The sequence below is a fragment of the Aplidium turbinatum genome, chromosome 2 (genome assembly GCF_918807975.1).
Source record: "Aplidium turbinatum chromosome 2, kaAplTurb1.1, whole genome shotgun sequence".
NCBI classification, from domain to species: Eukaryota; Metazoa; Chordata; class Ascidiacea; order Aplousobranchia; family Polyclinidae; genus Aplidium; species Aplidium turbinatum.
The window spans coordinates 24572650-24594610 of record NC_137473.1 but is presented as its reverse complement, the minus strand read 5'-3'; the positions used below and the strand labels follow the sequence as shown (position 1 = coordinate 24594610).

The window sequence follows — 21961 nt, the reverse complement described above, 5'->3', positions numbered from 1 at the left end:
AAGCACCATTCTCAATATCGTGACGTCACACAACATCTTAAGGGGGGGGGGCCATGGCCCAATGGCCCCCCCCCTGCGTACGCTAGTGCATGGGTTTGATTCCCATCCTTGCCATTATTCTTTTTTCTTTAATTATCAAGTTCAAAGCAAGAATTAAGTCTCTAGCTGAGTGCGAGAACGATTGCTATGCTTCAGTCACCTGGTTCATAGGGAAAATTGTCCAATGTTAAAGTGTTTTATCGGACAAAACACTCCACTGCTGATTACACATAAGCGGACGGGAAGGCAAGGAAGCCAATCTTCGTGTCCACCTTTAGGCATGCCTTCAAGTGTCCTGCTCTTGAGCGGTGTCGAACTATATTTTGGAACGCCCAGCCAGTGCTCCTCACCACTCGGCTATGTAGCCGACTACTAGGCTTCTAGACGGCTATAGACTACACTCTACACTACAGGCTTATGGGTAATTCGACGTTACTTCTAGGTAATTTGATGCTACTTATGGTGCCTATGGGTAATTCGACGCGACTTATGGGGCTTATGGGTAATTCGACGCGACTTATGGGGCTTATGGGTAATTCGACGCGACTAATGGGGCTTATGGGTAATTCGACGCGACTTATGGGGCTTATGGGTAATTCGACGCGACTTATGGGTAATTCGACGCGACTTATGTTGCTTATGGGTACTTGTGGGTACTTATGGTGCTTATGGGTAATTCGTGGGACCCAAGTTAAAGCTGTTTCACCCTATATGTTTGGTTGAGTCCTGTGTTTGTCATGAGTTACCAAGGGGGCGGGGGGACTTGTATACCAGCTCCGACATTTCTCCACTTAAAAAATTATACCTTGTCACTTCCATGTAAAAGAAAATTGGAAGTGGCTATTTTTTCACAATCAGGTGTTGCCAAAGTTAGGATTAAAGTTAGGAAATGTTAAGGTAAAGGTTAGAGCTAGGAAAAAGATTAGGGTTTTGATCTTCCCAGGACTAAAAAAATTTCCAAAATACAAGTTTTTATTTTCAACAGCTTTAAACTTTTCTCAAATTAGGGCAGAATTCCTTATCTGGCAACACTATTGAGGCTATTATTACACTACATAGTGTAAATATAGCCACAGCCAAGAAAATTTGTGTATATATATATATATACTGAGATGAAATAAATCATTTTAAATTTATGCAATTAAAGCACAGCATCAACAATTGATTGATGATGAATTCAGAGTGTCTAAACACACAAGTATTATTTTAAATGCAATTTAATCTTTAAACAGTACTTATAGGGCCTGGGAGGCCGGTTAAGCAAAAAATTGACATACAGTTTTATTTCTTAACTTTAAGAGCTGTTGCTCCAGAAATGCCTCAAATGGTTTCTTCTGCAAAACTGCCCAAGAAAGGTTCAGTATGCCAAAAACCAGAGCACACCTCAAATTGTGATTATGGGCCTCCAAGGCCCGGTTTGTTATTCAGAATGAACTTTACAATTTGATCTACTTTTTGCATATCCTACGTTGTACATCTACAAAAATTGAATTCTTTTTGTTAATTTACTTTTTAGAATTTTAAAATGCTGACAGAAATGTGTTTTAAATGCTTCAAGCTGAGTTTAATCAGAGATATGGACAGCAGTAAAAAGTCGTCAGGAGATGAATTGAATATGTGCCCTCCATTGAGTCACTCATTCAATACCCGTACAACGTAATGAAATGGAATCGGAGTTTAAAACTCCTTTACTGCATTATGAATTGAGGTAGAGTTCTAAATCCAAAGCTTCAAAGAGAATTTTAATGTTGAAAAACAAAGTCGTGATTCTTGTAGCAGAACAAAAGTCAAACTTGGTCCTCCATTTTTGCAATGACATTGCTGGCCTTTGAAATTATGTTGTTTGTCAGATTTTCTTGAAAAACTGAATGAATTTATTTGTCCCTCCAAGGAAGCAACACAAATGTTTCTACTGTACATTGAAATCTAAAACAGAATTGTTTATCAAAAAATTAAACATCTGGAACCAAAAGGTTAAAAATGATTCATTTAACCCCATTCGAACCAATTTATTTTTGGCAGCTAATGGCTTGACATGTCGACTTATTCTATCCACACTTATATTTTCTAGTAACTTTTGATATTAAAACGTTATATACGAGGTTTCACATCAGTTTCAAAAAACATTTCAAGATTTCTCTCTTAAAAAGATCAAGGGAAAAAATACAGAAGTGCCAAAGTCGCTGATTTGAGTTGCCAAAACAGTTGACCAGGCTAAGTTTCTTGAAATAATAGTTGATCAACCAAACTTCACTTTTTATAGCCCTTATTTACAAATGATCACGAGCTGCCATGTGCACAAGAATGATCTATTCACTTCCAACTAGCATTTCTAGACAAAGTTACAAAGAAAAAGTCACCACTTCTTGGTGGCCCATAAAAATTCAATGATTAATTTAAGGAGAAAATTTTGAAATGTTTGCGGAAACTCTGATCAGCGACTTCTGCGGATGCAACCGATTTCGTCCCCCGAACAATTCGTACCCCGATTTCGTTCCCTGTAATCAAGGTACGAAGTGTTCTGGGGATGAAACCGGTTGAATCCTTGGCTTAAACATTTCTAACGCTGATGTCACTGCATAGCACGAACAATTGTTGCGAGAATACAATTTCCAGCGCATTCTAGCGCTCATCTACAAAATGTTAATACTATATCCTTTAGCTTCCATTTAAGCAGAAAAGCTTTGGATTTTTACGTCGCTTTAACGATTGATGACATTGAATCAGCATACCTACTTCTAAACTAATCACGCGCAATTTAGTTCAAGTCTTACATCACAATATCTGGCTTTGATCTCTGAGTAATGTTGAAAAGGCAAGGTTGGTGACAAAATAAGATTATATATACGAGTACCGTAGGCTAAGTTATGGTATTATAATACAGTAAGAAAGAAAGGGCCCAGGGAAAATTCTATAAGTGAGAATCAATACGATGAACCTACTTGCTCTTCATCATTTTCCCTCACATGACAAGCAAAAACAAACTTAATGGAAAAAAGCCTAGTGAAACGTTTGACTCTTCAAGCGCACGTTGTTGATCTGATGAAAGCGTTTCAAAGTGACTTCGCTGAAATTTTATAAAGTCTTCTAAACCGTAGATATAGTTCAAGATAAACAACCGACGTTAAAACTAGTGTGTCCGCCGTGAGACTTAATTTGTCTGCTGAGATAGCTGCTCAGACCGGACACGTTTGTCTGCTGTAAACAAAATCGAATTTTGAGGCCTGCAACCTATTTCGCCCCCCGAAAAGATTGAGAGAAATTTTGAAATGTTTGCGGCAACTTCTATCAGTGACTTCGGCTCTGTTGTATTTTCTGTACTGAAATTGTAACACATCATAAATCACTCAATAAGAAGTAAAAAATTGTACTCCTAATTGTGGTAACACACTCTGCCACTTAGATTTACACAGATGGTAGTATAAAATAATGTTTGTTTCTTATTTTGTAATGTTGTTTGCTTGGATTGTTAGGTCTACTGTTCGTTATCTCACAATGCTGCACTTATGTTGTGACTATATTTTAGTAAATACTTGAATGGTCTTAGCAGCAGCTATAGTTTTCAGAAATGGTAACCATAGGCTCTGAGGCCATGTGTCGAGTCACCCGAGCTAAGGTCTCAAGCATAACCTAAGCTTTATTATCTTTAATCTGTAAAAAATTTCTCTGCCCTAATAGGAGCCTTTTACAATCATATCTGCAGTCTAGCCTACCGTATCTATTCCATGCAGGCTGAGAAAATCTCAATGCTATAAACTACACAAGTCTTTTTTAAAGTCATAGCCTAGATACCAACTGCACCTCTATACCAACCGTATCTGAAACAGTAGAAGTCTTTTACAATTACCAATACAGCCTAGTTTATCTATTGTATTGAGAAAACCTTATGGCTATCATTTCAACTGTACAAGGTTTGCACATTTAAGTAAAGACTCTCGTTTCTGCAATGAGTGATGTATTTCTTTTCCAATGTTAAGTTGTTTTTTTTTCATCATTGCTTGGTTACAATAAGAGTGGATATGTTATGTAACCTATGCATTATGCAAGCTTGATTTCAATGGCATGGCCAAATTAGAACTAACAAACTGGTTGTTTGTGCAGCTTGATTGCAACCAGACTGTTTGTTTTTGCATAACAATGGTGAGAAAGGTAAAATTAGCTGTTTGTACTTTAAATCAATGGGTTTTGGATTTTCAAGGAAATTATGACAGAATTGCCAGGAGCATTACAATGGCTCGTGAAGAAGGAGCTACATACAGACTTGGTTCAGAACTTGAAATTGCATCTTATGGATGTGAAGATCACTTTTTTGAAAATGACACTATAGCTCATTCGTGGCAGGTAAAATATTGAAGCAATACTTGATTTTGATACGTATGGTAAGTAAGAGGAGCCAAATAAGTATGTCTGATACACTTGATACAGTAATCTAGTCGATCTTCTTTCATTGTCATACTTAATATCAAGCATTGGCTGCCTCTTGTATAAAAAGATGCCAATATTCTCAGTCTTTTGCTGTGTATATTGGTGTTGACATCTAGTTGATCAACTAGATGTTGAACATCGATTCAACATTTAGTTGATGTAGGGTTTAAAACAACTTGGTAAAAGAAAAAAAAAAGTTTATTAACAAATTAATTTGCAACAGTCCCATTTTGGCAGCTTTGAATTGTCCCTGCATGATCCAGTTTTCAACAACCCGCTTAAGCCAAGAGTTAACCAAGTTTGCATTATTGGAATACCAACGCCCTATCCACTGCACTATCCCACCACTCCGTTTTTGTAACTTTATTAAAATATGAAAGAATTGAATACAAAAGCCACACAACAAGAATACTTCTTTGTAATCTCTTCTCTCTTGCTGTATTAGTCTGAAATCTACTTTATGGATGCTTTATATAAACTCTGTATCAAGCGTAAAAAAAATTGACTTTACTAACTTTTGGTTGCCGTAATTAATTCGGAAGCAAAACTGCAAATTTTGTGGAACAAAGTAATGAAAGAAGTAAAGAATTTGGAATAGAACTGAATAAAAAGGAAACAGAAACAATGGTAATTACAAAGAAAAAAGAAAGTGAAATTCCAATTTGTGAAATTAAAATGAATAGAATAACTAGAAAGCAACTAAAAACTTTTCGATAGCCTACAGGCCTCGAAATTCCGGCGGTCATGGCGGACATGACCTCCGGAATGACCTCAAATGTCTGCCGAAGCTGACTCACCGGTCGGTCATAAATGACCGCCGCAAAATTCTTGACAAAAATAGAGCTAATGCAGCAAAAATATATTTTAAATTTGAATTTTTACAATTGTTTGTTTAACGCGAACAAATACTGAGCTTAAGCAATAATAGTACAGGCAATTGCTTTAAAGATCACATTCGAGTGGCGTGGTTAACGAGCTGATGGCAAAAGTAGCCATTTTCACATCACTTCAACGCCTTGCAATGTTGCCTTGGAATAAAGTTGTCTGAACTTTTCGGCAGGATATGTATTCTAATTTTAACAATGAGGATTATTGCGTTACATTGATCGTTTGTTAAAAAGAAACGTCACAGAGAAGCAAGTCTCAGCTGGGTTCCGCACGTGCTTAGGTGAATGTGGCGACCTTATTCATGCTGATACTGATAGAAATACAATTTCTGCACTGAAGGGAGGGTGTTAGACCAACACTAATATTGTGTTAGTTAACACTATTGAGTCACTAATGCGCATTTGTCTGGACGGTCCTGAGCTGGAGATTTACGACCCCACGCTGGCAGCAATAATTGGCACAACGATTCTATAACGCGAAAACCACGGAATAAGTGATCGTAGTTGCTTTTGTAATGGAAAATTTGAATTGTTGTTTTCAATTGTGTTTATTGCTTGCGTCATTACACGACTGTCATTAACGCACTGATTTATTTGCAAGCAATCTGCTCCAGTATGCTTCAGGGTCGGTTAATTAAGCCATCAACCATTGCAGAGTTATTCTATTGTAGAAAATCTTCTTCTACAAACACTACTACACAATACTGTAGTGTGATTTTATGCAAAATCTACACGCAAAAAATATGTCCGGTTGAGATATTGAATGTCCGCTGAAATGGCCAGTCCGGTAGGACATGTTTAACCTCCGGAAAAAAGTACAAATTTCGAGGCCTGGCCTATCTTGGGACAACAATAAACTGGGCCGCAAAAGATGATAATGAGTTTAATATACAAATTACTCAAGCAAAATCCGCTTTTCAGAAAATGAAATCAATATTGTGCAACAAGTACATATCTTTTTCAACCAGATACAGAGTATTAAGGTGTTGGGTCTGCTACTATTCGGTGAGTCCGATTCGGTGAGTCCGATTCGGTGAGTCTGATTCGGTGAGCTCCTAACCTCTAAGTCTAACCCCTAATCCTCACCCCAAACCCTAAAACGGCAATGATAATTTAGGCTACGGTACCCGATAATTAAAAAAAATAAATAAAAAAATCCCCCGTTAAGGGATCGGACTCACCAAAACGGGCCATTCCGTAAGTAGTTATATATATTTATCCAATTTTTAAAAGTAATTCAGAAACCTGGACAATTAACCAAAGAATGACTTAATAAATAAATGGATTTGAAATGTGGACATTTTGTAAAATGAGGATTTCCAGGACTGCCAGAAAAACTAACCAAAATGTTTTAAATCAAATAAATCAACCAAAAGAATCTACTGAAAACTATCAAAGAAAAACAATTTCAATTTCTAGGTCATGTGCTGTGCAAAGAAAAATTAGAACATCTCTCTCTCACGGGCAAAATTAAAGAAAAGCGTGCACACGCAGACAAAAATTAACTTACTTAAACCAACACATAAAAGTTAAACCAACATAGACTGATTGATTGGCGTTTATTTTGGTGCGAGTATAACTGCACACATTCATTAAGCAAGGTCAAATACTGTAGTACAAATGATCACATAGAATCTGTGGATACTGCAACGGGTGGCTGTGAAGTGACTTGAAGGTCTTTTAGTCAAGCAGCCACCCTCAACAAACGAAAAGATAACAAGTTAAACATAACAGAAGCAAACCAAGCAAAATAATTGAAACATAAGTTTACAGCGCTTACAGTAAAGTTGCTGAAATAAACACAATACGAGTCAGCTAATAAGAGATCTACATACAGGCCTCGAAATTTGTACTTTTTTCTGAAGGTCAAGCGTGTCCTACCGGAATGGTCCTTTCAGCGGACATTTAATGTCTCAACCGGACATATTTTTGCATGTAGATTTTGCACAAAATCACACTACAGTATTGTGTAGTCGTATTTGTAATTTTATTAGGTGGTGCTAAACCTGGGCTTTCCGCAGCTTCGTCAGTGATTTCCTCTATTTATTCTTCTATATGTATATTTTTCTTCGTTATACTGCAATTGAATAATGTTTGTTGCATTTCTATAAGCTGTTTGTTGCTATACTCAATTTATCTGAACCTTATTCGTAAAATACAGCAGCTTCACCAGAAATTCTATTTCTATCTAATGGTGTGAGACAAATGTGTCTAACACCCTCCCTTCAGTGCAGAAATTGTATTTCTATCAGTATCAGCATGAATAAGGTCGCCACATTCACCTAAGCACCTGCGGAACCCATCTGAGACTTGCTTCTCTGTGACGTTTCTTTTTAACAAACGATCAATGTAACGCAATAATCCTCATTGTTAAAATTAGAATACATATCCTGTGGAAAGTTCAGACAACTTTATTTCAAGGAAACATTGCAAGGCGTTGAAATGATGTAAAAATGGCTACTTTTGCCATCAGCTGGCTAACCACGCCACTCGAATGTGATCTTTAAAGCAATTGCCTGTACTAATTGTTTCAGCTCAGTATTTGTTTGCGTTAAACAAACAATTGTAACAATTCAAACTTAAAATATATTTTTGCTGCATTAGCTCTATTTTTGTCAAGAATTTTGCGGCGGTCATTTATGACCGACCAATGAGTCGGCTTCGGCAGACATTCGAGGTCATTCCGGAGGTCATGACCGCCGGATATTTCGAGGCCTGTACAATGTACATAGGCCTTAAAGCCATCAACATTAGTACGGTAACACGATAGTGGACATTTTTATAATGATATTAAAATGAGTTATGTGAACTTTTTCTCATTTCTAGCTGGATTGAGTTCCAAATTTCCAGGGTTGATCTCTAACAGGTCAAAACCCAGTTTTGACCACTAAGCGGTTTAAACCTGGTTTTAACCGGTTAAAACTAGGTTTAAACCGGTCAAAACCCTGACCGGACCCTGACCTGACTGGTCAAAACCCTGAACTGACTGGTCAAAACCCTGTAATGAGTTACTTGATCGTGTTCGCCAGAAAATCACTGAAAATGTGAGGGAGAAGGAAAAGATGAAATTGACTGGTGAATGAAGCATTTGAATATACTGGAGAGACTTGTTAATTCCAATTGTTCAATTGAGGTGTTCTACATAAAGTAGATAGGCATAAGGCATCACAACTTGTTCCTTTTCCGATAATCCTTTCTTGGCTTGACATGTACTTTGCTTCAAAGAACGAATCATAAACTATCCTGTCTTTAATTTTTAAAGCATCTTAGCATATGCATTCGCATTGTTTTATTTTAACTGGATAAAATTTGATGGCAAATGTTATTCATAAAAAAAAAAATTGTTGGAATAAGTTCTTGTACTTCAGTTGGCTGTGCAAATTGTTCATCGTTCTACCAAGCATTTTTGGTTCATCAGAAACTTATTTTTAGAATTTGAATTTTCTCCATAATTGAAATAACCAATTGATTGAAATATCAAAAACAAACAGAGAAGTTGAATATTTTTTGTTCCAAATCCAGCATTTAGGTTATGTTGATCAAAACAAAATATAGTTGAACATCATTACTAATAACATGGAGGGTAATACTTTTAATTCAATTGAAAAGCAACTTGATTCATACACTAAAGGGGTTTTGACCAGTTTTGACCAGCAATAGGTGGTCAAAACTGCCCGGTTTAAACCAGGTTTTAACAGGTTTTAACCGGGTGGTTTAAACCGATCAACCCTGCAAATTTCCATACCTTTATTGTGAATTTTTTTCTCATTTCCAAAGAAAGAAAAATTGTAAGTAATGATGCATTATAAGTAAACTGCACTACAATTCAAACGATAAACAAACATACATTACATAAAGTGATATTACAGTCATTTCAACTGTAAAATCTGCTGCTAGTTTGATTTTATAAAAAATTTATATTTAGGTTGTAGCTGAGTTGCTGAAAATGGAAGAAAGCAAACACATGATTTGTGATGTTGGAATGCCAGTTATTCATAAAAGTGTCAGATACAATTGTCGGATTATCTTCCTCTATAAACGAATTCTACTTATTCGACCGAAATTACATTGCTGTAATGATGTGAGCTTTCTTTTGTTCATTGTTGATTGGCTTATCATTTAGTTCAAATACACTGGTGGATTCTTTAAGGGTTTTTGATGCCGATTTCAAAAATGTATTTTTTTTCTAGTACATCAGGTTTTAGAGGTATTTGCGTGTTACATTTTCAATGTTATGCTATATTTGTATTATAGACAGAGTGTGCAATGCGATACGTAATGCAATAGTGACGTAGCCTAGTTAATGAAGCATTTCATCTGTGCCTGACTGATATTGCTGATAAGGACAGTATAGGGAGGTTCTTTTGCCAAACAAACTAAGTGATACATACAATATCGAGCGGCTAACTCCAAAAGTAGGTAGTGCTTCAGGGCTGATTATGTATATATCGCCGCTTGAATTCAAAACTGACTTAAGTCCATTTTTAGCGTTTTGAGATAATTGCAAATAACTGCATTTGCCTGTACAACTGAACAAATTTCTTTGACATGGATGTGCACACAGAGACTTACTATTTACTAGTGATAGGCAATATGTTGGTCTACAAAAATCACCGAAGAATTTGCCACTAGGTGGTGCCATCAATTTTTTTTTGTATGTTGTTGGACTTAAGTCTTTCTTGCTCCGAAATATTTTTGATTCATTTTAATGTAAATGGACATAAGTCTTATTTATCCTTAAGGTTAAGATACCTACATGCTGAAAAACACGAATGAATTGTTTAATACCAGTGCAGCATCATTCATTTTCATTTAATGAATCACTTTTAGAGGTAAAGTATCATAGCATACAGAAAAATAACATAATTTTTACTCAAACTTTCATGTTCAAAATTTCTTTATCACAAATTTAATTATTCAATCACACTGACACAAACTCTTCCAAAAAACTCTTCTTCTTCTTAGCAAACTCTCACACTAACTGTGATTTTGCAACATTTTCCCAAAAGAGAGTAAAACTGCTGTGTAGTTGACTAGTTGTGCTGAATTATCTTTCTCTGTTCAATTAACATGTTGCCATTTCATACAGACTACAGTTAGTGCAATTCAACCTGTAGTCACTGTAATTGAATTTAATGTACCGTACTTAAACAACTACCACTGTTAACTCAACTATTGCACATAGTAACTACTGCACTTAATTTGTTTATTAAATCCACTGCACTTCACTAATTACCACTATTGCCAACTCATTACAATTTACCAGCACAATCTCCTTATTAAATTTCCTCAATTTTTTTCATATTTGCTAAATTGAATGTGCTTTCATTCACTTCACTTATTAACTGGCACAATTTATATATACCACCATACTGCATAATGACATTGACAAGTTCACTAGACATAACAGAATGATGCGTTATCAATATGCATAACTTCTTCAATCATCAATATGCATAAAGTCTTTAAATCAAAAGTGTCTGCAAAGAAGCGCTATCACTTATTTCTGAGCCTAGTTTATGAAATTATACTTCAATACTGGCTTTGTTGGGAGTGACCGGAAGATTTCGAAAGAAGTCGTGATGTTGAATTGGAATTAAGCCTTTGAGGCAGAGTTTTTTCAAATCATTCTTCTTATCCATTGAAGTGCCAGGAAAAGATTTATATAACCTTGGCATAGTGGTAGTGCTCAGCTTCGTCTTTCTGGATTTTCGAACAATTAAGTCTAGTTTTCTGAATGTGCTTTCACTGTAGCTGTATTTTATAAAAAATGTTGTTGGCTCTGCTTTGGTGATTTTTAGTTGCATAATTTTGGACCAGTAGATTCTTTCTCCATTGCCATCATTGACATTGGCTTTCATCATTTTCGAAAACTGAGTGAAATCCTTGCTTTGAAATCAATCACATCACTATGTTGCAGACATTCAACAATTGGTTGATGCTTTTTGAAGGCAGTCATAATCAAAGTTTCCCATTGTGCAGTAGTGTAAATGGTCATTTTGCTTGCAGCACGTTCTATGATTGAATGATGGGCTGTATCATTTTCGTTTTGGCTATGCCCAGATACCAAAAAGTTCAAGGTGATTTCATCAAAGCCATAAATCTCGAGAGCAATAGCCAGCATGATATAAACCATACGGTTACTGTTCTGGCCACAGCATCGATCACAAAACAAGTGAATTTTCTTTGCACCATTGGTGTTTGCTTTTGATAAAAAACTTAGAAGACATGATGCTACTTCACAAGAACCTTTTCTTGCATGACATTCGTTCCACAAAAAGCAAGCAGTTTGCATAGAGTTCAAATTAGTCACAGTAAAGTTGTAATTTTTCAACCTTAAACTGTAATAAAATGAAGATGCTTTTCCATGAGGTGAAAGCAATGTTTTCTGGAAATCGAATCCTGCAGTAAGAACAGATGCATCGTTAGAAGCTTCCTTCTTCATTTTTTCTTTATGCTCTCTTGCAAGTTGCTTTTCAGCAAGGTGTTTTTGTTGATCAGCCTTCATTTGATCGGTAACAAGATGTTCTGGAGTATTATCAAAAGTAACACAGCTATCACATTGATCCTTCTTCGGTTTGTGAAATTTCAGATTGAATTGTTGGGTTAATACTTGGTAATACGTGGAATAGTTTTCTGGTTGAAACTTACGTTCACTGCACCATTCAACATACATTCTATGCATCTCTGCAATATTTAAGTGTTCTGGCAAGTATTCACAATTTGATTCTTTTCTGATGTAATGGGATTCAACAGTTTTGAACATCAGAATATGCTGCTTTATAGTGTTGATTCTGCTTTCTTCTATCTTGTTGTGATCTGATGTTTGACCACGCAAGTCTCCTTCAATAGCTCCACTCTTTGATGTTTTCTGGATAACTGTTCTCACCATCTTTTCTGAAATATCAAGTGTATTAAGAAAGAAACTTTGACATACTGGTACTGATGTACTTGTGCCTGAGCTGTTGGGTTTAATCAAGGAGTAGGTTCTTGTGAACTGTCGGTTACGTCTCTTTCCTTTCGGGTTCTTACGCTTCCTTTCTCTCTTCTTTTTTGACACATTAATTAATTTACTTAAAAATGTGCGTTTTATGCCTATATTAGATAATTCCCAAAATTCGTCATGGATTAGCTTTCTTTCTTCTTCTGTAATGTTTTCTGCACATTTCTTTATACAGATTCCAGAGCATTATTGCTTTACTGCTCTAGCAGATTTCACGAAATCTTGACCACATTTTGATTTATAACTGTATTGCTCTCCTGCTTGTCTCTTCTTTTTTAAAACGTTCTTCTCCCACTCTGCTTCATTCCGTTTGCGCTTTCTTTTCTCCAATGGAGTCGGAGGTCTTCCTTCAACTCCATACTTCAAATCACCCTTTGAAACAGCACTTTCATTCCAAAGTATTGCACTTCCCTTGCAGTGTACATCTTCATCAAAACGTTCCCACAAATATGCATCACTTAGCACTTCTGTAATAAAATATCGCCTTTCAAAAGACTGAACTTGTACGCCGTGCACTGTACCACAATCTCTTTCATCTATCATAGCTTTAAATAAATGTTGTCCACTTTCACAAAGAAACACTTCCTCTTCTTCTGTGTTGACATTGGCAGTAACTTCCACATCAGTAACAGCATGATTATGGGGCTTTGAAGGTGGCACAAAAGCAGGATCCATATCTGAATCATCATCAATATCGCTTGTTTTTGGAAGAATAAATTTTTGTTGTTGATCACCAAGTCTTTGTTCTGTTATAGCATATTCTTTGTTGATAGATGTAACATCATTATCTATCAGAAATTTTACCCTCAGTGTGTTACTATATACACTCAACACAATTCCTTTGAGGAGAGACTTTTCTTTGTACAATAAGCCATCTGTATACTTTGGTCCTACATCACTTTTGTTGAATAAATCAGCTTGAACAAATATGCAATCATTCGCTTTTATTTTATCTGTGCTTGACATCCAACTTCTCGTACCTGCACCTTTTGAGCTTTCTGCTATTTCCATTTTCACTGCCCTAAGTTATTATCTTACCATACTCTAAAATACTACAACCTATTTAAAAACAACACATTATTATATTTGCAATCATCAACATAATTCAGGTATAGGCTGCTGTAAATACCATGACCATAGGTAGGGGTAGGCTATAAGTAGAAATGATTGTCAAAAAATGTTAAAGATGTTACAAACAAATGACTGATTCATTTCTGTATCATACTGTCATGAAAGAACGTTTTCCCTGCTAGGAGGTATAGCCAACAACCTTTTCTGATGCTGTATTGGTATAAAATATCTATTATCTAAGAGATCATGGCAAGACTGTGTGGTTTCTGTTCGTATGTTACGTACAGGTGTAAAATCTGAAAGTTACTTAAATCCCCGAACGCATAGATACAATGTGCATATGACTGTTCAATTAAACCGTACTTGCCATGCTGCCAGTTGAAGTGCAGGCCAACTGCTGTAGTTTTGTTGCAAGGCAAAGTGATTGTTATTATGATGTTGATACAATGCAAGCTTAACTAGTTGCCAGTAATTGGTAATGGACTTACAACCAAAATTACACTGATAGTTTTTGGACATAAGTCCACAAAAATATCTTAAGTCCAAATATTTTATAAAAAAATTTATCTTATGTCCATGCATGGACATAAGTCTATAAATTATTAAAACTTGGAAAAATGTGTGGACATAAGCCTACAGTATCTCTGGTTTTAAGGCAGGTACAGCTTAGCAAATTGCTCATAACATGGGCTTATGTCCAATTAGCAAAAAAATGCAAAAAAGTCAAAATCATGAAAAGTGGACTTAAGTCAGTTTTGAATTAAAGCGGCGATATGTTGTTTGAACAAGTAGAAGGGTGAGCTGAAAAACACTTTTTTTTTAATTTCAAATTTTGACGCTCTGCTATGACCTTTAATCTGGAAATTTATGTTGCATTCAGTTTGGCCAATATAATATAGGCTACTGCGTCTCAACTGTTGCACAGAATTTCGTAAACAGCGCCATATTTATTGTGAAATGGAGTTTCATAATGACTTTAGCTTCAGCCTGGTTTAGTGCTCGCTTAGAAACCCTTTGTATATATATATGGATTATGGAATGGTAATAAAACTGTTATAAGCTGTGCTAGTGATTTGTTTGCTGCGATAGTTGATCGAGAGATGAATGTGTTTTGCTAATTTTTGTTGCTTGGGTGCTACCATTTCTGGTGACTCAATGGTGTTCCAACAAAAAAGTAGCATGCTATTGCCCACCTCTGCTTTTCGGTACACTTTTGCACATGCGTGTAGTTTTGTGCGGTGTGCATAAATCCAAATGACCACTTTACCATGTTTTACGACGAACTCAAGGCCAGAAAAATGAATGTTTGTGGTTGTCTTGCAACATTATTAACGTGTTTTAGTGCTGTAGCAAATACTATTGAACTTTAAGCCATAAACAAAAAGTAATTTGGGGATATTTTGGATCGAAATTCCAAATTGTTTGTGCCACAGGTCTAACAATATGCTGTTATATCTTATAGCCATGGCTAACATTTAAATTAACCCTTCCTCCAATACTAGTAAAAGTCTTTTAATTTGTACAGCAAGCTTTTCTATGATTGACCTCATTTCTTGTGCATTGTCTGGTAAAGTCTTCAGGCAAATGAATGATATACCCTTATATACACTGCAACTTTTCACGTTCCCCTTGAACCATGGCACAACAATGCTTGGTTTCCATTCTTGTTACATTCCGCATTATCCAATATCTTTTGACAGTTGCAACATTACTTTATAAACCTCCAGCTTTTATCATTTCTTCACGCACATAATTATGATGGAACAGGCTGCTTCATGCATTTTCATTTTCTCCATTGCTTTCAGCATTTCTTTTCAAGTACCGTAACCTTTCCTAGAGCCTTGTCCCTAACAGTTGCCTTTAAGATATTCCATATATTTTCCTTATTTATAGCATTTTCCATTTGTTTTTCCGTGCTTCTTTTCTGCTTTCTGGACCTTTTCAACAACTTTTAGCAAACTATTTTAACAAGTTTCGGGTTTTAACAAGTAACAAGTTTGGGCGACGGTCAAAGTGGGCGACGAGCCAAGTTGGCGACGGCCAAAGGGGGTGACGGTAGCGAAAGTTTAGCCGTTCGAATTGGTGGTGACATATTTAATTTATCTAGTTGCTTTGCGCCGTCACGGTTTATCGTGAAGCTTAAGAGAAACCCCTCAGAAAAGAGACAAACGAATGGCCAAAGAGTGGTTAAAGTCAGTTATGAATGCTCCCTAATCGTTATCGAAGCTTGTCAGTCGTTGTAAAGTCATATTTTCTGTTTTAGATCATAAAATATGACTTTTCATTTTTACTTTAAAATTCAATATTGAACCCTAGCAACTTCGTAAATGCAGTTCAAACAGCTCCTGTAGACATTGAAATTTAATAATTTGTAATAATTTAACAGTGGTAGTTGTTTAAGTACATTATATACATTTAATTGCAGACACTAAAGGTTGAATTGCACTAACTGTATGAAATGGCAACATGTCAATTGAACAGAGAAAGATAATTCAGCACAACTACACAGCAGTTTTACTCTCTTTTGGGAAAATGTTGCAAATTCACAGTTAGTGTGAGAGTTTGTTAAGAAGAAGAGTTTTTTGGAAGACTTTGTGTCAGTGTGATTGAATAATTAAATTTGTGATAAAGAAATTTTGAACATGAAAGTTTAAGTAAAAATTACGTTATTTTGCTGTAGCCTATGCTATGATACTTTACCTATAAAAGTGATTCATCAAATGAAAATGAATGATGCTGCACTGGTATTAAACAATTTATTTGTGTTTTTCAGCATGTACGTACTTTAACCCTCAGGATAAATTAGACTTATGTCCATTTACATTAAAATGAATCAAAAATATTTCGGAGCAAGAAAGACTTAAGTCCAACAACATACAAAAAAAAATTAATGGCACCACCTAGTGGCAAAGTCTTCGGTGATTTTTGTGAACCAACATATTGCCTATCATTGATAAATAGTCAGTCTCTTTGTGCACATCCATGTCAAAGAAATTTGTTCAGTTGTACAGGTAAGTGCAGTCATATGCAATTAGCTCAAAATGCTAAAAATAGACTTAAGTCAGTTTTGAATTCTAGCGGCAAATGTTGCAAAAACTTCCGGTCACCATTGATGCTGATGAAAATGCTACAGCCACCAACATAGCACGCGCAATCTGTTTTTTTTTCTTTTTCGCTGAGACTTTTCGGTCATTTGTCCGAAATGACTTGTAAAAGTTTGGTCATTTTATATTTACTTCGGTCATTTTTTCTGATGAAAATATTTCGTTTCAAGTAGATGATACAAACCAAAATTTGCACTTCCTAACTAGCTGCAACATTAAGTTTCGCTGAGAAACGTTGTCGTGTTTTATCTGAGAAAAGTTACAACAGACAAACGTTTCTTCAACGTTCATCAGCAAAACTCAACCTTGCAACACCCGGCCGAATTGACTATATATTTTTTTTGGACATTTTGACCAAATTGACAATATATATATTTTTTCGTACATTTTGCTAAAACATCGGTCAATGACAAATAAGTGACCAAAAAAATAAAAATAAAGCGCGCAATTAGTGTTCTAGATGCTCTAAATCGTATGTGCGCGGAAAATCCAATGTCTCACAGAGACTTGCTATTAACTTACGTTTACAATGTTGTATGTCAAAGTACCAATAAAACTTTAATGGACAGGATTCACCACAGACTATGTAGGACTTCTCAAGAGGCGTAAGTCATAATTTTAACTTGGGCACTTAAAGTCAACTGATATTTTTTAATCCGAATGCTCTAGTCTAGACGCTGCGTAGCCACATCAGCAGTTTACAGAACACATTGTGACTGAGTGACAGTCATTACTAGGGCCATTTTTTTATGAACTAAAAATGAAAAACATGACTTTATTTTTAGAGCATCAAATTTATGCTAATCTCCGTGTCTAATGCATGTGGCCTACCTACCAAACAGACACTAGATTGTGTGTTGCAAAATCATGTGTCATGATGATGTCACAATGCAAATTAACATCAAACAGCAAGCGCTATTACAGCATGCTTCATGAAACTCAGCGTGAGAACTCTCATTGCCTCTCTTCCACAAATTATTAAATTTCAATGTCTACAGAAGAGCTGTTTGAACTGCATTTACGAAATTACTAGGGTTCAATCATTGAATTTTACAGTAAAAATGAAAAGTCATATTTTATGATCTAAAACAGAAAATATGACTTTATAACGACTGACAAGCTTCTATAATTAACGGTTTGGGAGCGTTCATAACTGACTTCAACCACTCTTTGGCCATTCGTTTATCTCTTTTTTGAGAGGTTTCTCTTAAGCTTCACAATAAACCGTGACGCCGCAAAGCAACTAGATAAATTAAATATGTCACCACCGTCTCGAACGGCTAAACTTTCGCTACCGTAGCCCACTTTGGCCGTCGCCCACTTGGTCTGTCGCCCACATGGTCTCGCCCAAGTGGGTATCGCCCAGTTTGTCTTGCCCAGATGTCGTGTACCGACTCTTTATACATCTTCAAGTTAAAAAACCACCCTCCAGTCAAATGTGAATGCTTGTATGTTAGCGAGGCCTGTGCATATTATATTAGTAGGAACACAGTTTTAGAGACATTGGTTACCGTGCTCAACTGCTCAAAGTTGAAGCACTGCTGAACAAGAAGTGAAAGTAGATTGTGCAGTGCCATTTTATGTGAATATAAAAATGGCTGGACAGTATACAGGATTTCTTTAACCATTTACTTGGCAAGTGAAAGTAAGTACTTTTTAATATGAAGCAAAATTTAAAACGTGGAATATATGTTATAGAATATAATCATCTTTACAGGGTAACTATCGAGAGTTGCGTTGGTTCACGCCATGGATGAAGGCAAAGACAGTCGAGGACTTCATACTCCCACAGTGTGTGTATGACGTCACAGGTTGGTTGGGTGCATGTTTTGTGACGGTTTGCTACTATTCGATGAGTCTGATTCGGTGAGTTCCTATTCGGCGAGAGCCTTATTCGGAGAGTTTCCTATTCGGTGATTTTTTGAATTTTTTTTGAAAATTATCGTGTACCGTAGCCTAATTATCATTGCCGCTTTTACATCGTTTTAACGTCGCTAAACGTTAAAATAAGACCCTAACCCCTAACCAAAATTTCAAAAAATTATCGAATAGAGAACTCACCAAATCGGACTCCCCGAAACGGGCCATTCCGGTTTTGTGAAGAAATTGTTCGTTCAATTTTAATGTTTCAACTTAAGCAATAGAATAATGTTAAGTTAATGATTGAAGTTGTAGAATGAATATCAAATTTTTATATTCTTGATCAAAACAGAAAATAACTTTTTATTAGTTTCTAAAGTTATGATGATTATGATGACTCAGTTTTTGTAATTAAAATGCATGTGATCAAAATGCAGGGTTTTTCCTTACACCATGTTGCACTGTTGCAGTGTCAAGCTCAGAACAGTTTCTGAGTCAGGCCAAAGTGATTTGCCAACCACTGCTTAAGGTTAAGGAGAATAGAATAAGATCTTTAGTGAAGCTACATACAAGATGCAGTTTGGATTTATGCCTGGATTTATGCCCGGGAACAGATGTCATTTTTATTTTGATAAGGTTGCAACAGGAATATCGTGGACATGGAAAAGGCGTTTGATAGAGTTCTGAGAAGAGTGATTGAACAGGCGATAAAAAAAAGTGCCAGAGGCACTTGTGCAGTGTGCACGCATTGATGAGTTTTTATGGCAAGGACAAGAGTCCGCATTGGATCTGCCCTCTCAGACAATTTTTCAGTTTACCACTTACCAGGGTTCTGTAAGCTGTTCGGCGGCCAATCACAAGCACATGGTGGCCATCGGAACTTCGACACGCATCAACATACAGTTTTCGAAATTAGCACATTTTTACTTCGGCAGAAGCGAAAAATATACTAGAGTAGTTTATCACGACCACACTGTTTGGTTTGTTGTGACGTAATAATGCCAAAAGTAGCGATAAAGCGAGCTACAAGATACGGACGTCGCACGCTGTTACAGTAATTCACGTTAAGAAACTCACGAGGGGATTTTGGGTTGATTCAACGTTCGAGTCAGCACAAATCGATTTAATTTTCTCGGCGGGGTTATATTGCGTAACAACAATGCCCAATAAGAAAGTTACGTTTGTTTTACATTAATTCGACATCTAGCAACGTTGAATTATCATAAAAATAACGTCAATTGGTCAACCAGGTACCGGCAACAAATTAATAGCTCTCTGCGAGAAGATTGCCTCGATTTACGTATGCACTAACATAATTTCGGCACAATTGGGATACTGCGAACAACACAAAGCCTGTTTGATAAAGAACTAGCTGTCAGAATCGGAATCATCAGATGCTGTATCGGAGGATGAGGTTGCCGCGTCATCACTGGAATCAGACACATCAAGAGGCTCATCGGCATCGCTTAGCTGTAAATCTACATCGTCGTTGCCGTTTGCAATGAAGCGTCCACGTTTTGTGGCTTTCGTGCTTTGATACCCAATGCTTTGATACCCATCCACATTCCACATGCCTCTTTCGCAGAGCTCCATCAGGGTATTGACTAAGGAACAAATCTATGGCTGTGCAATAACGACTGGGAGGAATGTCTGACCCTAACCTTACAACCGCTCGTGTGGCCTCGGCATTTTTATTGCCGACGCTAATGCACCATTTGCCGACGCTATTTTCGAAGACTGAATATATCGCATCAATAAAGTATATTGTGATGTCACTTGCATCCTGTGGATGTCGGACATCAGCTGCTTGGTCAATAATGTTAACAATTCAAACATAGACAGGTGTATTGTGATTTATCGGATACTTTGACTGCTTTTTAATTCTTTGTGATTATAAGTGGCAAAGTACTTTATTTGCAAGGCCGCTTGCGTAAATTTTCTCGGAACTTCATGGCGGACAAATGCGGTTGACAGAAGGGCAAGACCCGGTGGACAAAATGTCAGTTTTTGTAGGTTAATTGCGGCCTTGGCCGCGATGGCTGCCTTCAGTTTCGAGGCCTGCAGGTGTGCATATGTCAACATCAAAAAGACAAAGGTTGTAATACGTGAAACAGAAGGGTAAATCACAATGAGCAAAAACGACTCTTTTGGTGTATGTGGAAGAAGAGGGATGGCAAATTCAGTTATGTGTACAAGATACAGGAAGTTGGTACCGGTACATGGAAGATGTAGGCTATAAAGATGAAAAGGGTAACATACAGATCCAAAGATTATTTTGAATGTGAAAGGTATGTGACGCTCAAGAGTTTTTTATTCTCTGACGTAACGCGCTTCACTTCTCTGACGTTGAGTCGGACTCTGGAACGTTCTCTGTGGCACTAGAGAGCCTTTTCTCTGACGTAACGCGCTTCACTTCACTGACATCAAGTCGGATTCTGGAACCTTCTCTTCCAATTAGAAATTACTGCGTGCTTTCGGAATCCCAGGAATGTCGCCGCCTCTCTGACGGCTGTATATGAGCGTACGTGTTAACTACAGCATCCGCTACAGATGTAAGAAGGTTGAGATAGAAGAAAGAATGGTTGGTCCAGGTCCTGTTGAAAAGCTAAATGATGAAGTTGAAACAGTGAATGCCTTTTTCTATCTGTTGTGAAGCGGCAGTGACTGCAATCTTGAGTATGGTTTGGTTGGGTGAAATTCAGAGAATTGTACTGTGGTCTGTGGTAGGAAGATTTTGGTGAATAATGAGAAGAATTTATAATATTTGTGTGAGATCTGCTATGCTGTACACTGTACAGCAGTGGTTCCCAACTCGTTTTTAAGGCAACCCATTTAAAAAAAAAATCAGTTCGGTAAAATCTTGCGACCTAAGCAAATTGTCATAATATTTTAAAAGCCATACAAGATTGTGTTGCAAACAAACAGCACTACAAAAGCAGTAACTTTTTCCGAAAATAATATGTTTATCAAATCACTAATGAGTAATGAGATAGCTGTGCTGGCTTGCTGTCAGTGAGTTTTTGAAATCGAGGCGTTATTTTGCTTAGGCATAGCCGCATGTCGGCTTTAACTTCCAGCCGGTTCGCTGTTCAGTTTTCAATACACACATGGCGCTAAATCCAATCTTACAAAGCCAAGTTGTTGCAAATGGAATCTGTTTTTGAATCCCTAATTGTAAAACTGTGGGATACACTTTGTACATGGAAGCCCAAAAGTGGATATTTGCAGAATCTTTGGGGTATTTGTCTTTGAAGGACGCAAAAGAAATACGGTTTGCTACTTCTGTCGTTATGTCCATAAACTGTTCTGCAACATGGATGGAAAGTTGAGGCAGATCTGTTCCAACAAATGGATCAATTATTATCCAATCATTTTGGTTATTAAGTGTTTGAGATTCTCCATAGTAGCGCACAAACTTTTTGGCAAACTGTTCCAGGTGTCTAATTAATTATCGTTTGCTTAATATCAACTTCATTGCCACAGATATATTGCGTTAGCTGAGAAAATATATCGTACTCATCTCTGGTGACATAACTTTTTCAGGATATGAGTTTTTTTGTGTTAAGAAGAAA

The 21961-nt window shown here is 36.7% G+C and overlaps 1 protein-coding gene across 1 annotated transcript in view; it reads left to right on the top strand.

Moving 5' to 3' along the window:
- Nucleotides 1–4165: 4165 nt before the first annotated feature.
- Nucleotides 4166–21961, top strand: part of LOC145764883 (glutamine-dependent NAD(+) synthetase-like) — a 45653-nt gene continuing 27857 nt past the window's right edge. The window contains exons 1-3 of the mRNA XM_082576577.1: nucleotides 4166–4380; nucleotides 9277–9432; nucleotides 18247–18340. Of these exons, the coding sequence (XP_082432703.1) occupies nucleotides 4177–4380; nucleotides 9277–9432; nucleotides 18247–18340 (454 nt within the window). The 5' untranslated portion in view covers nucleotides 4166–4176. The remainder of the gene's footprint in view (nucleotides 4381–9276; nucleotides 9433–18246; nucleotides 18341–21961) is intronic.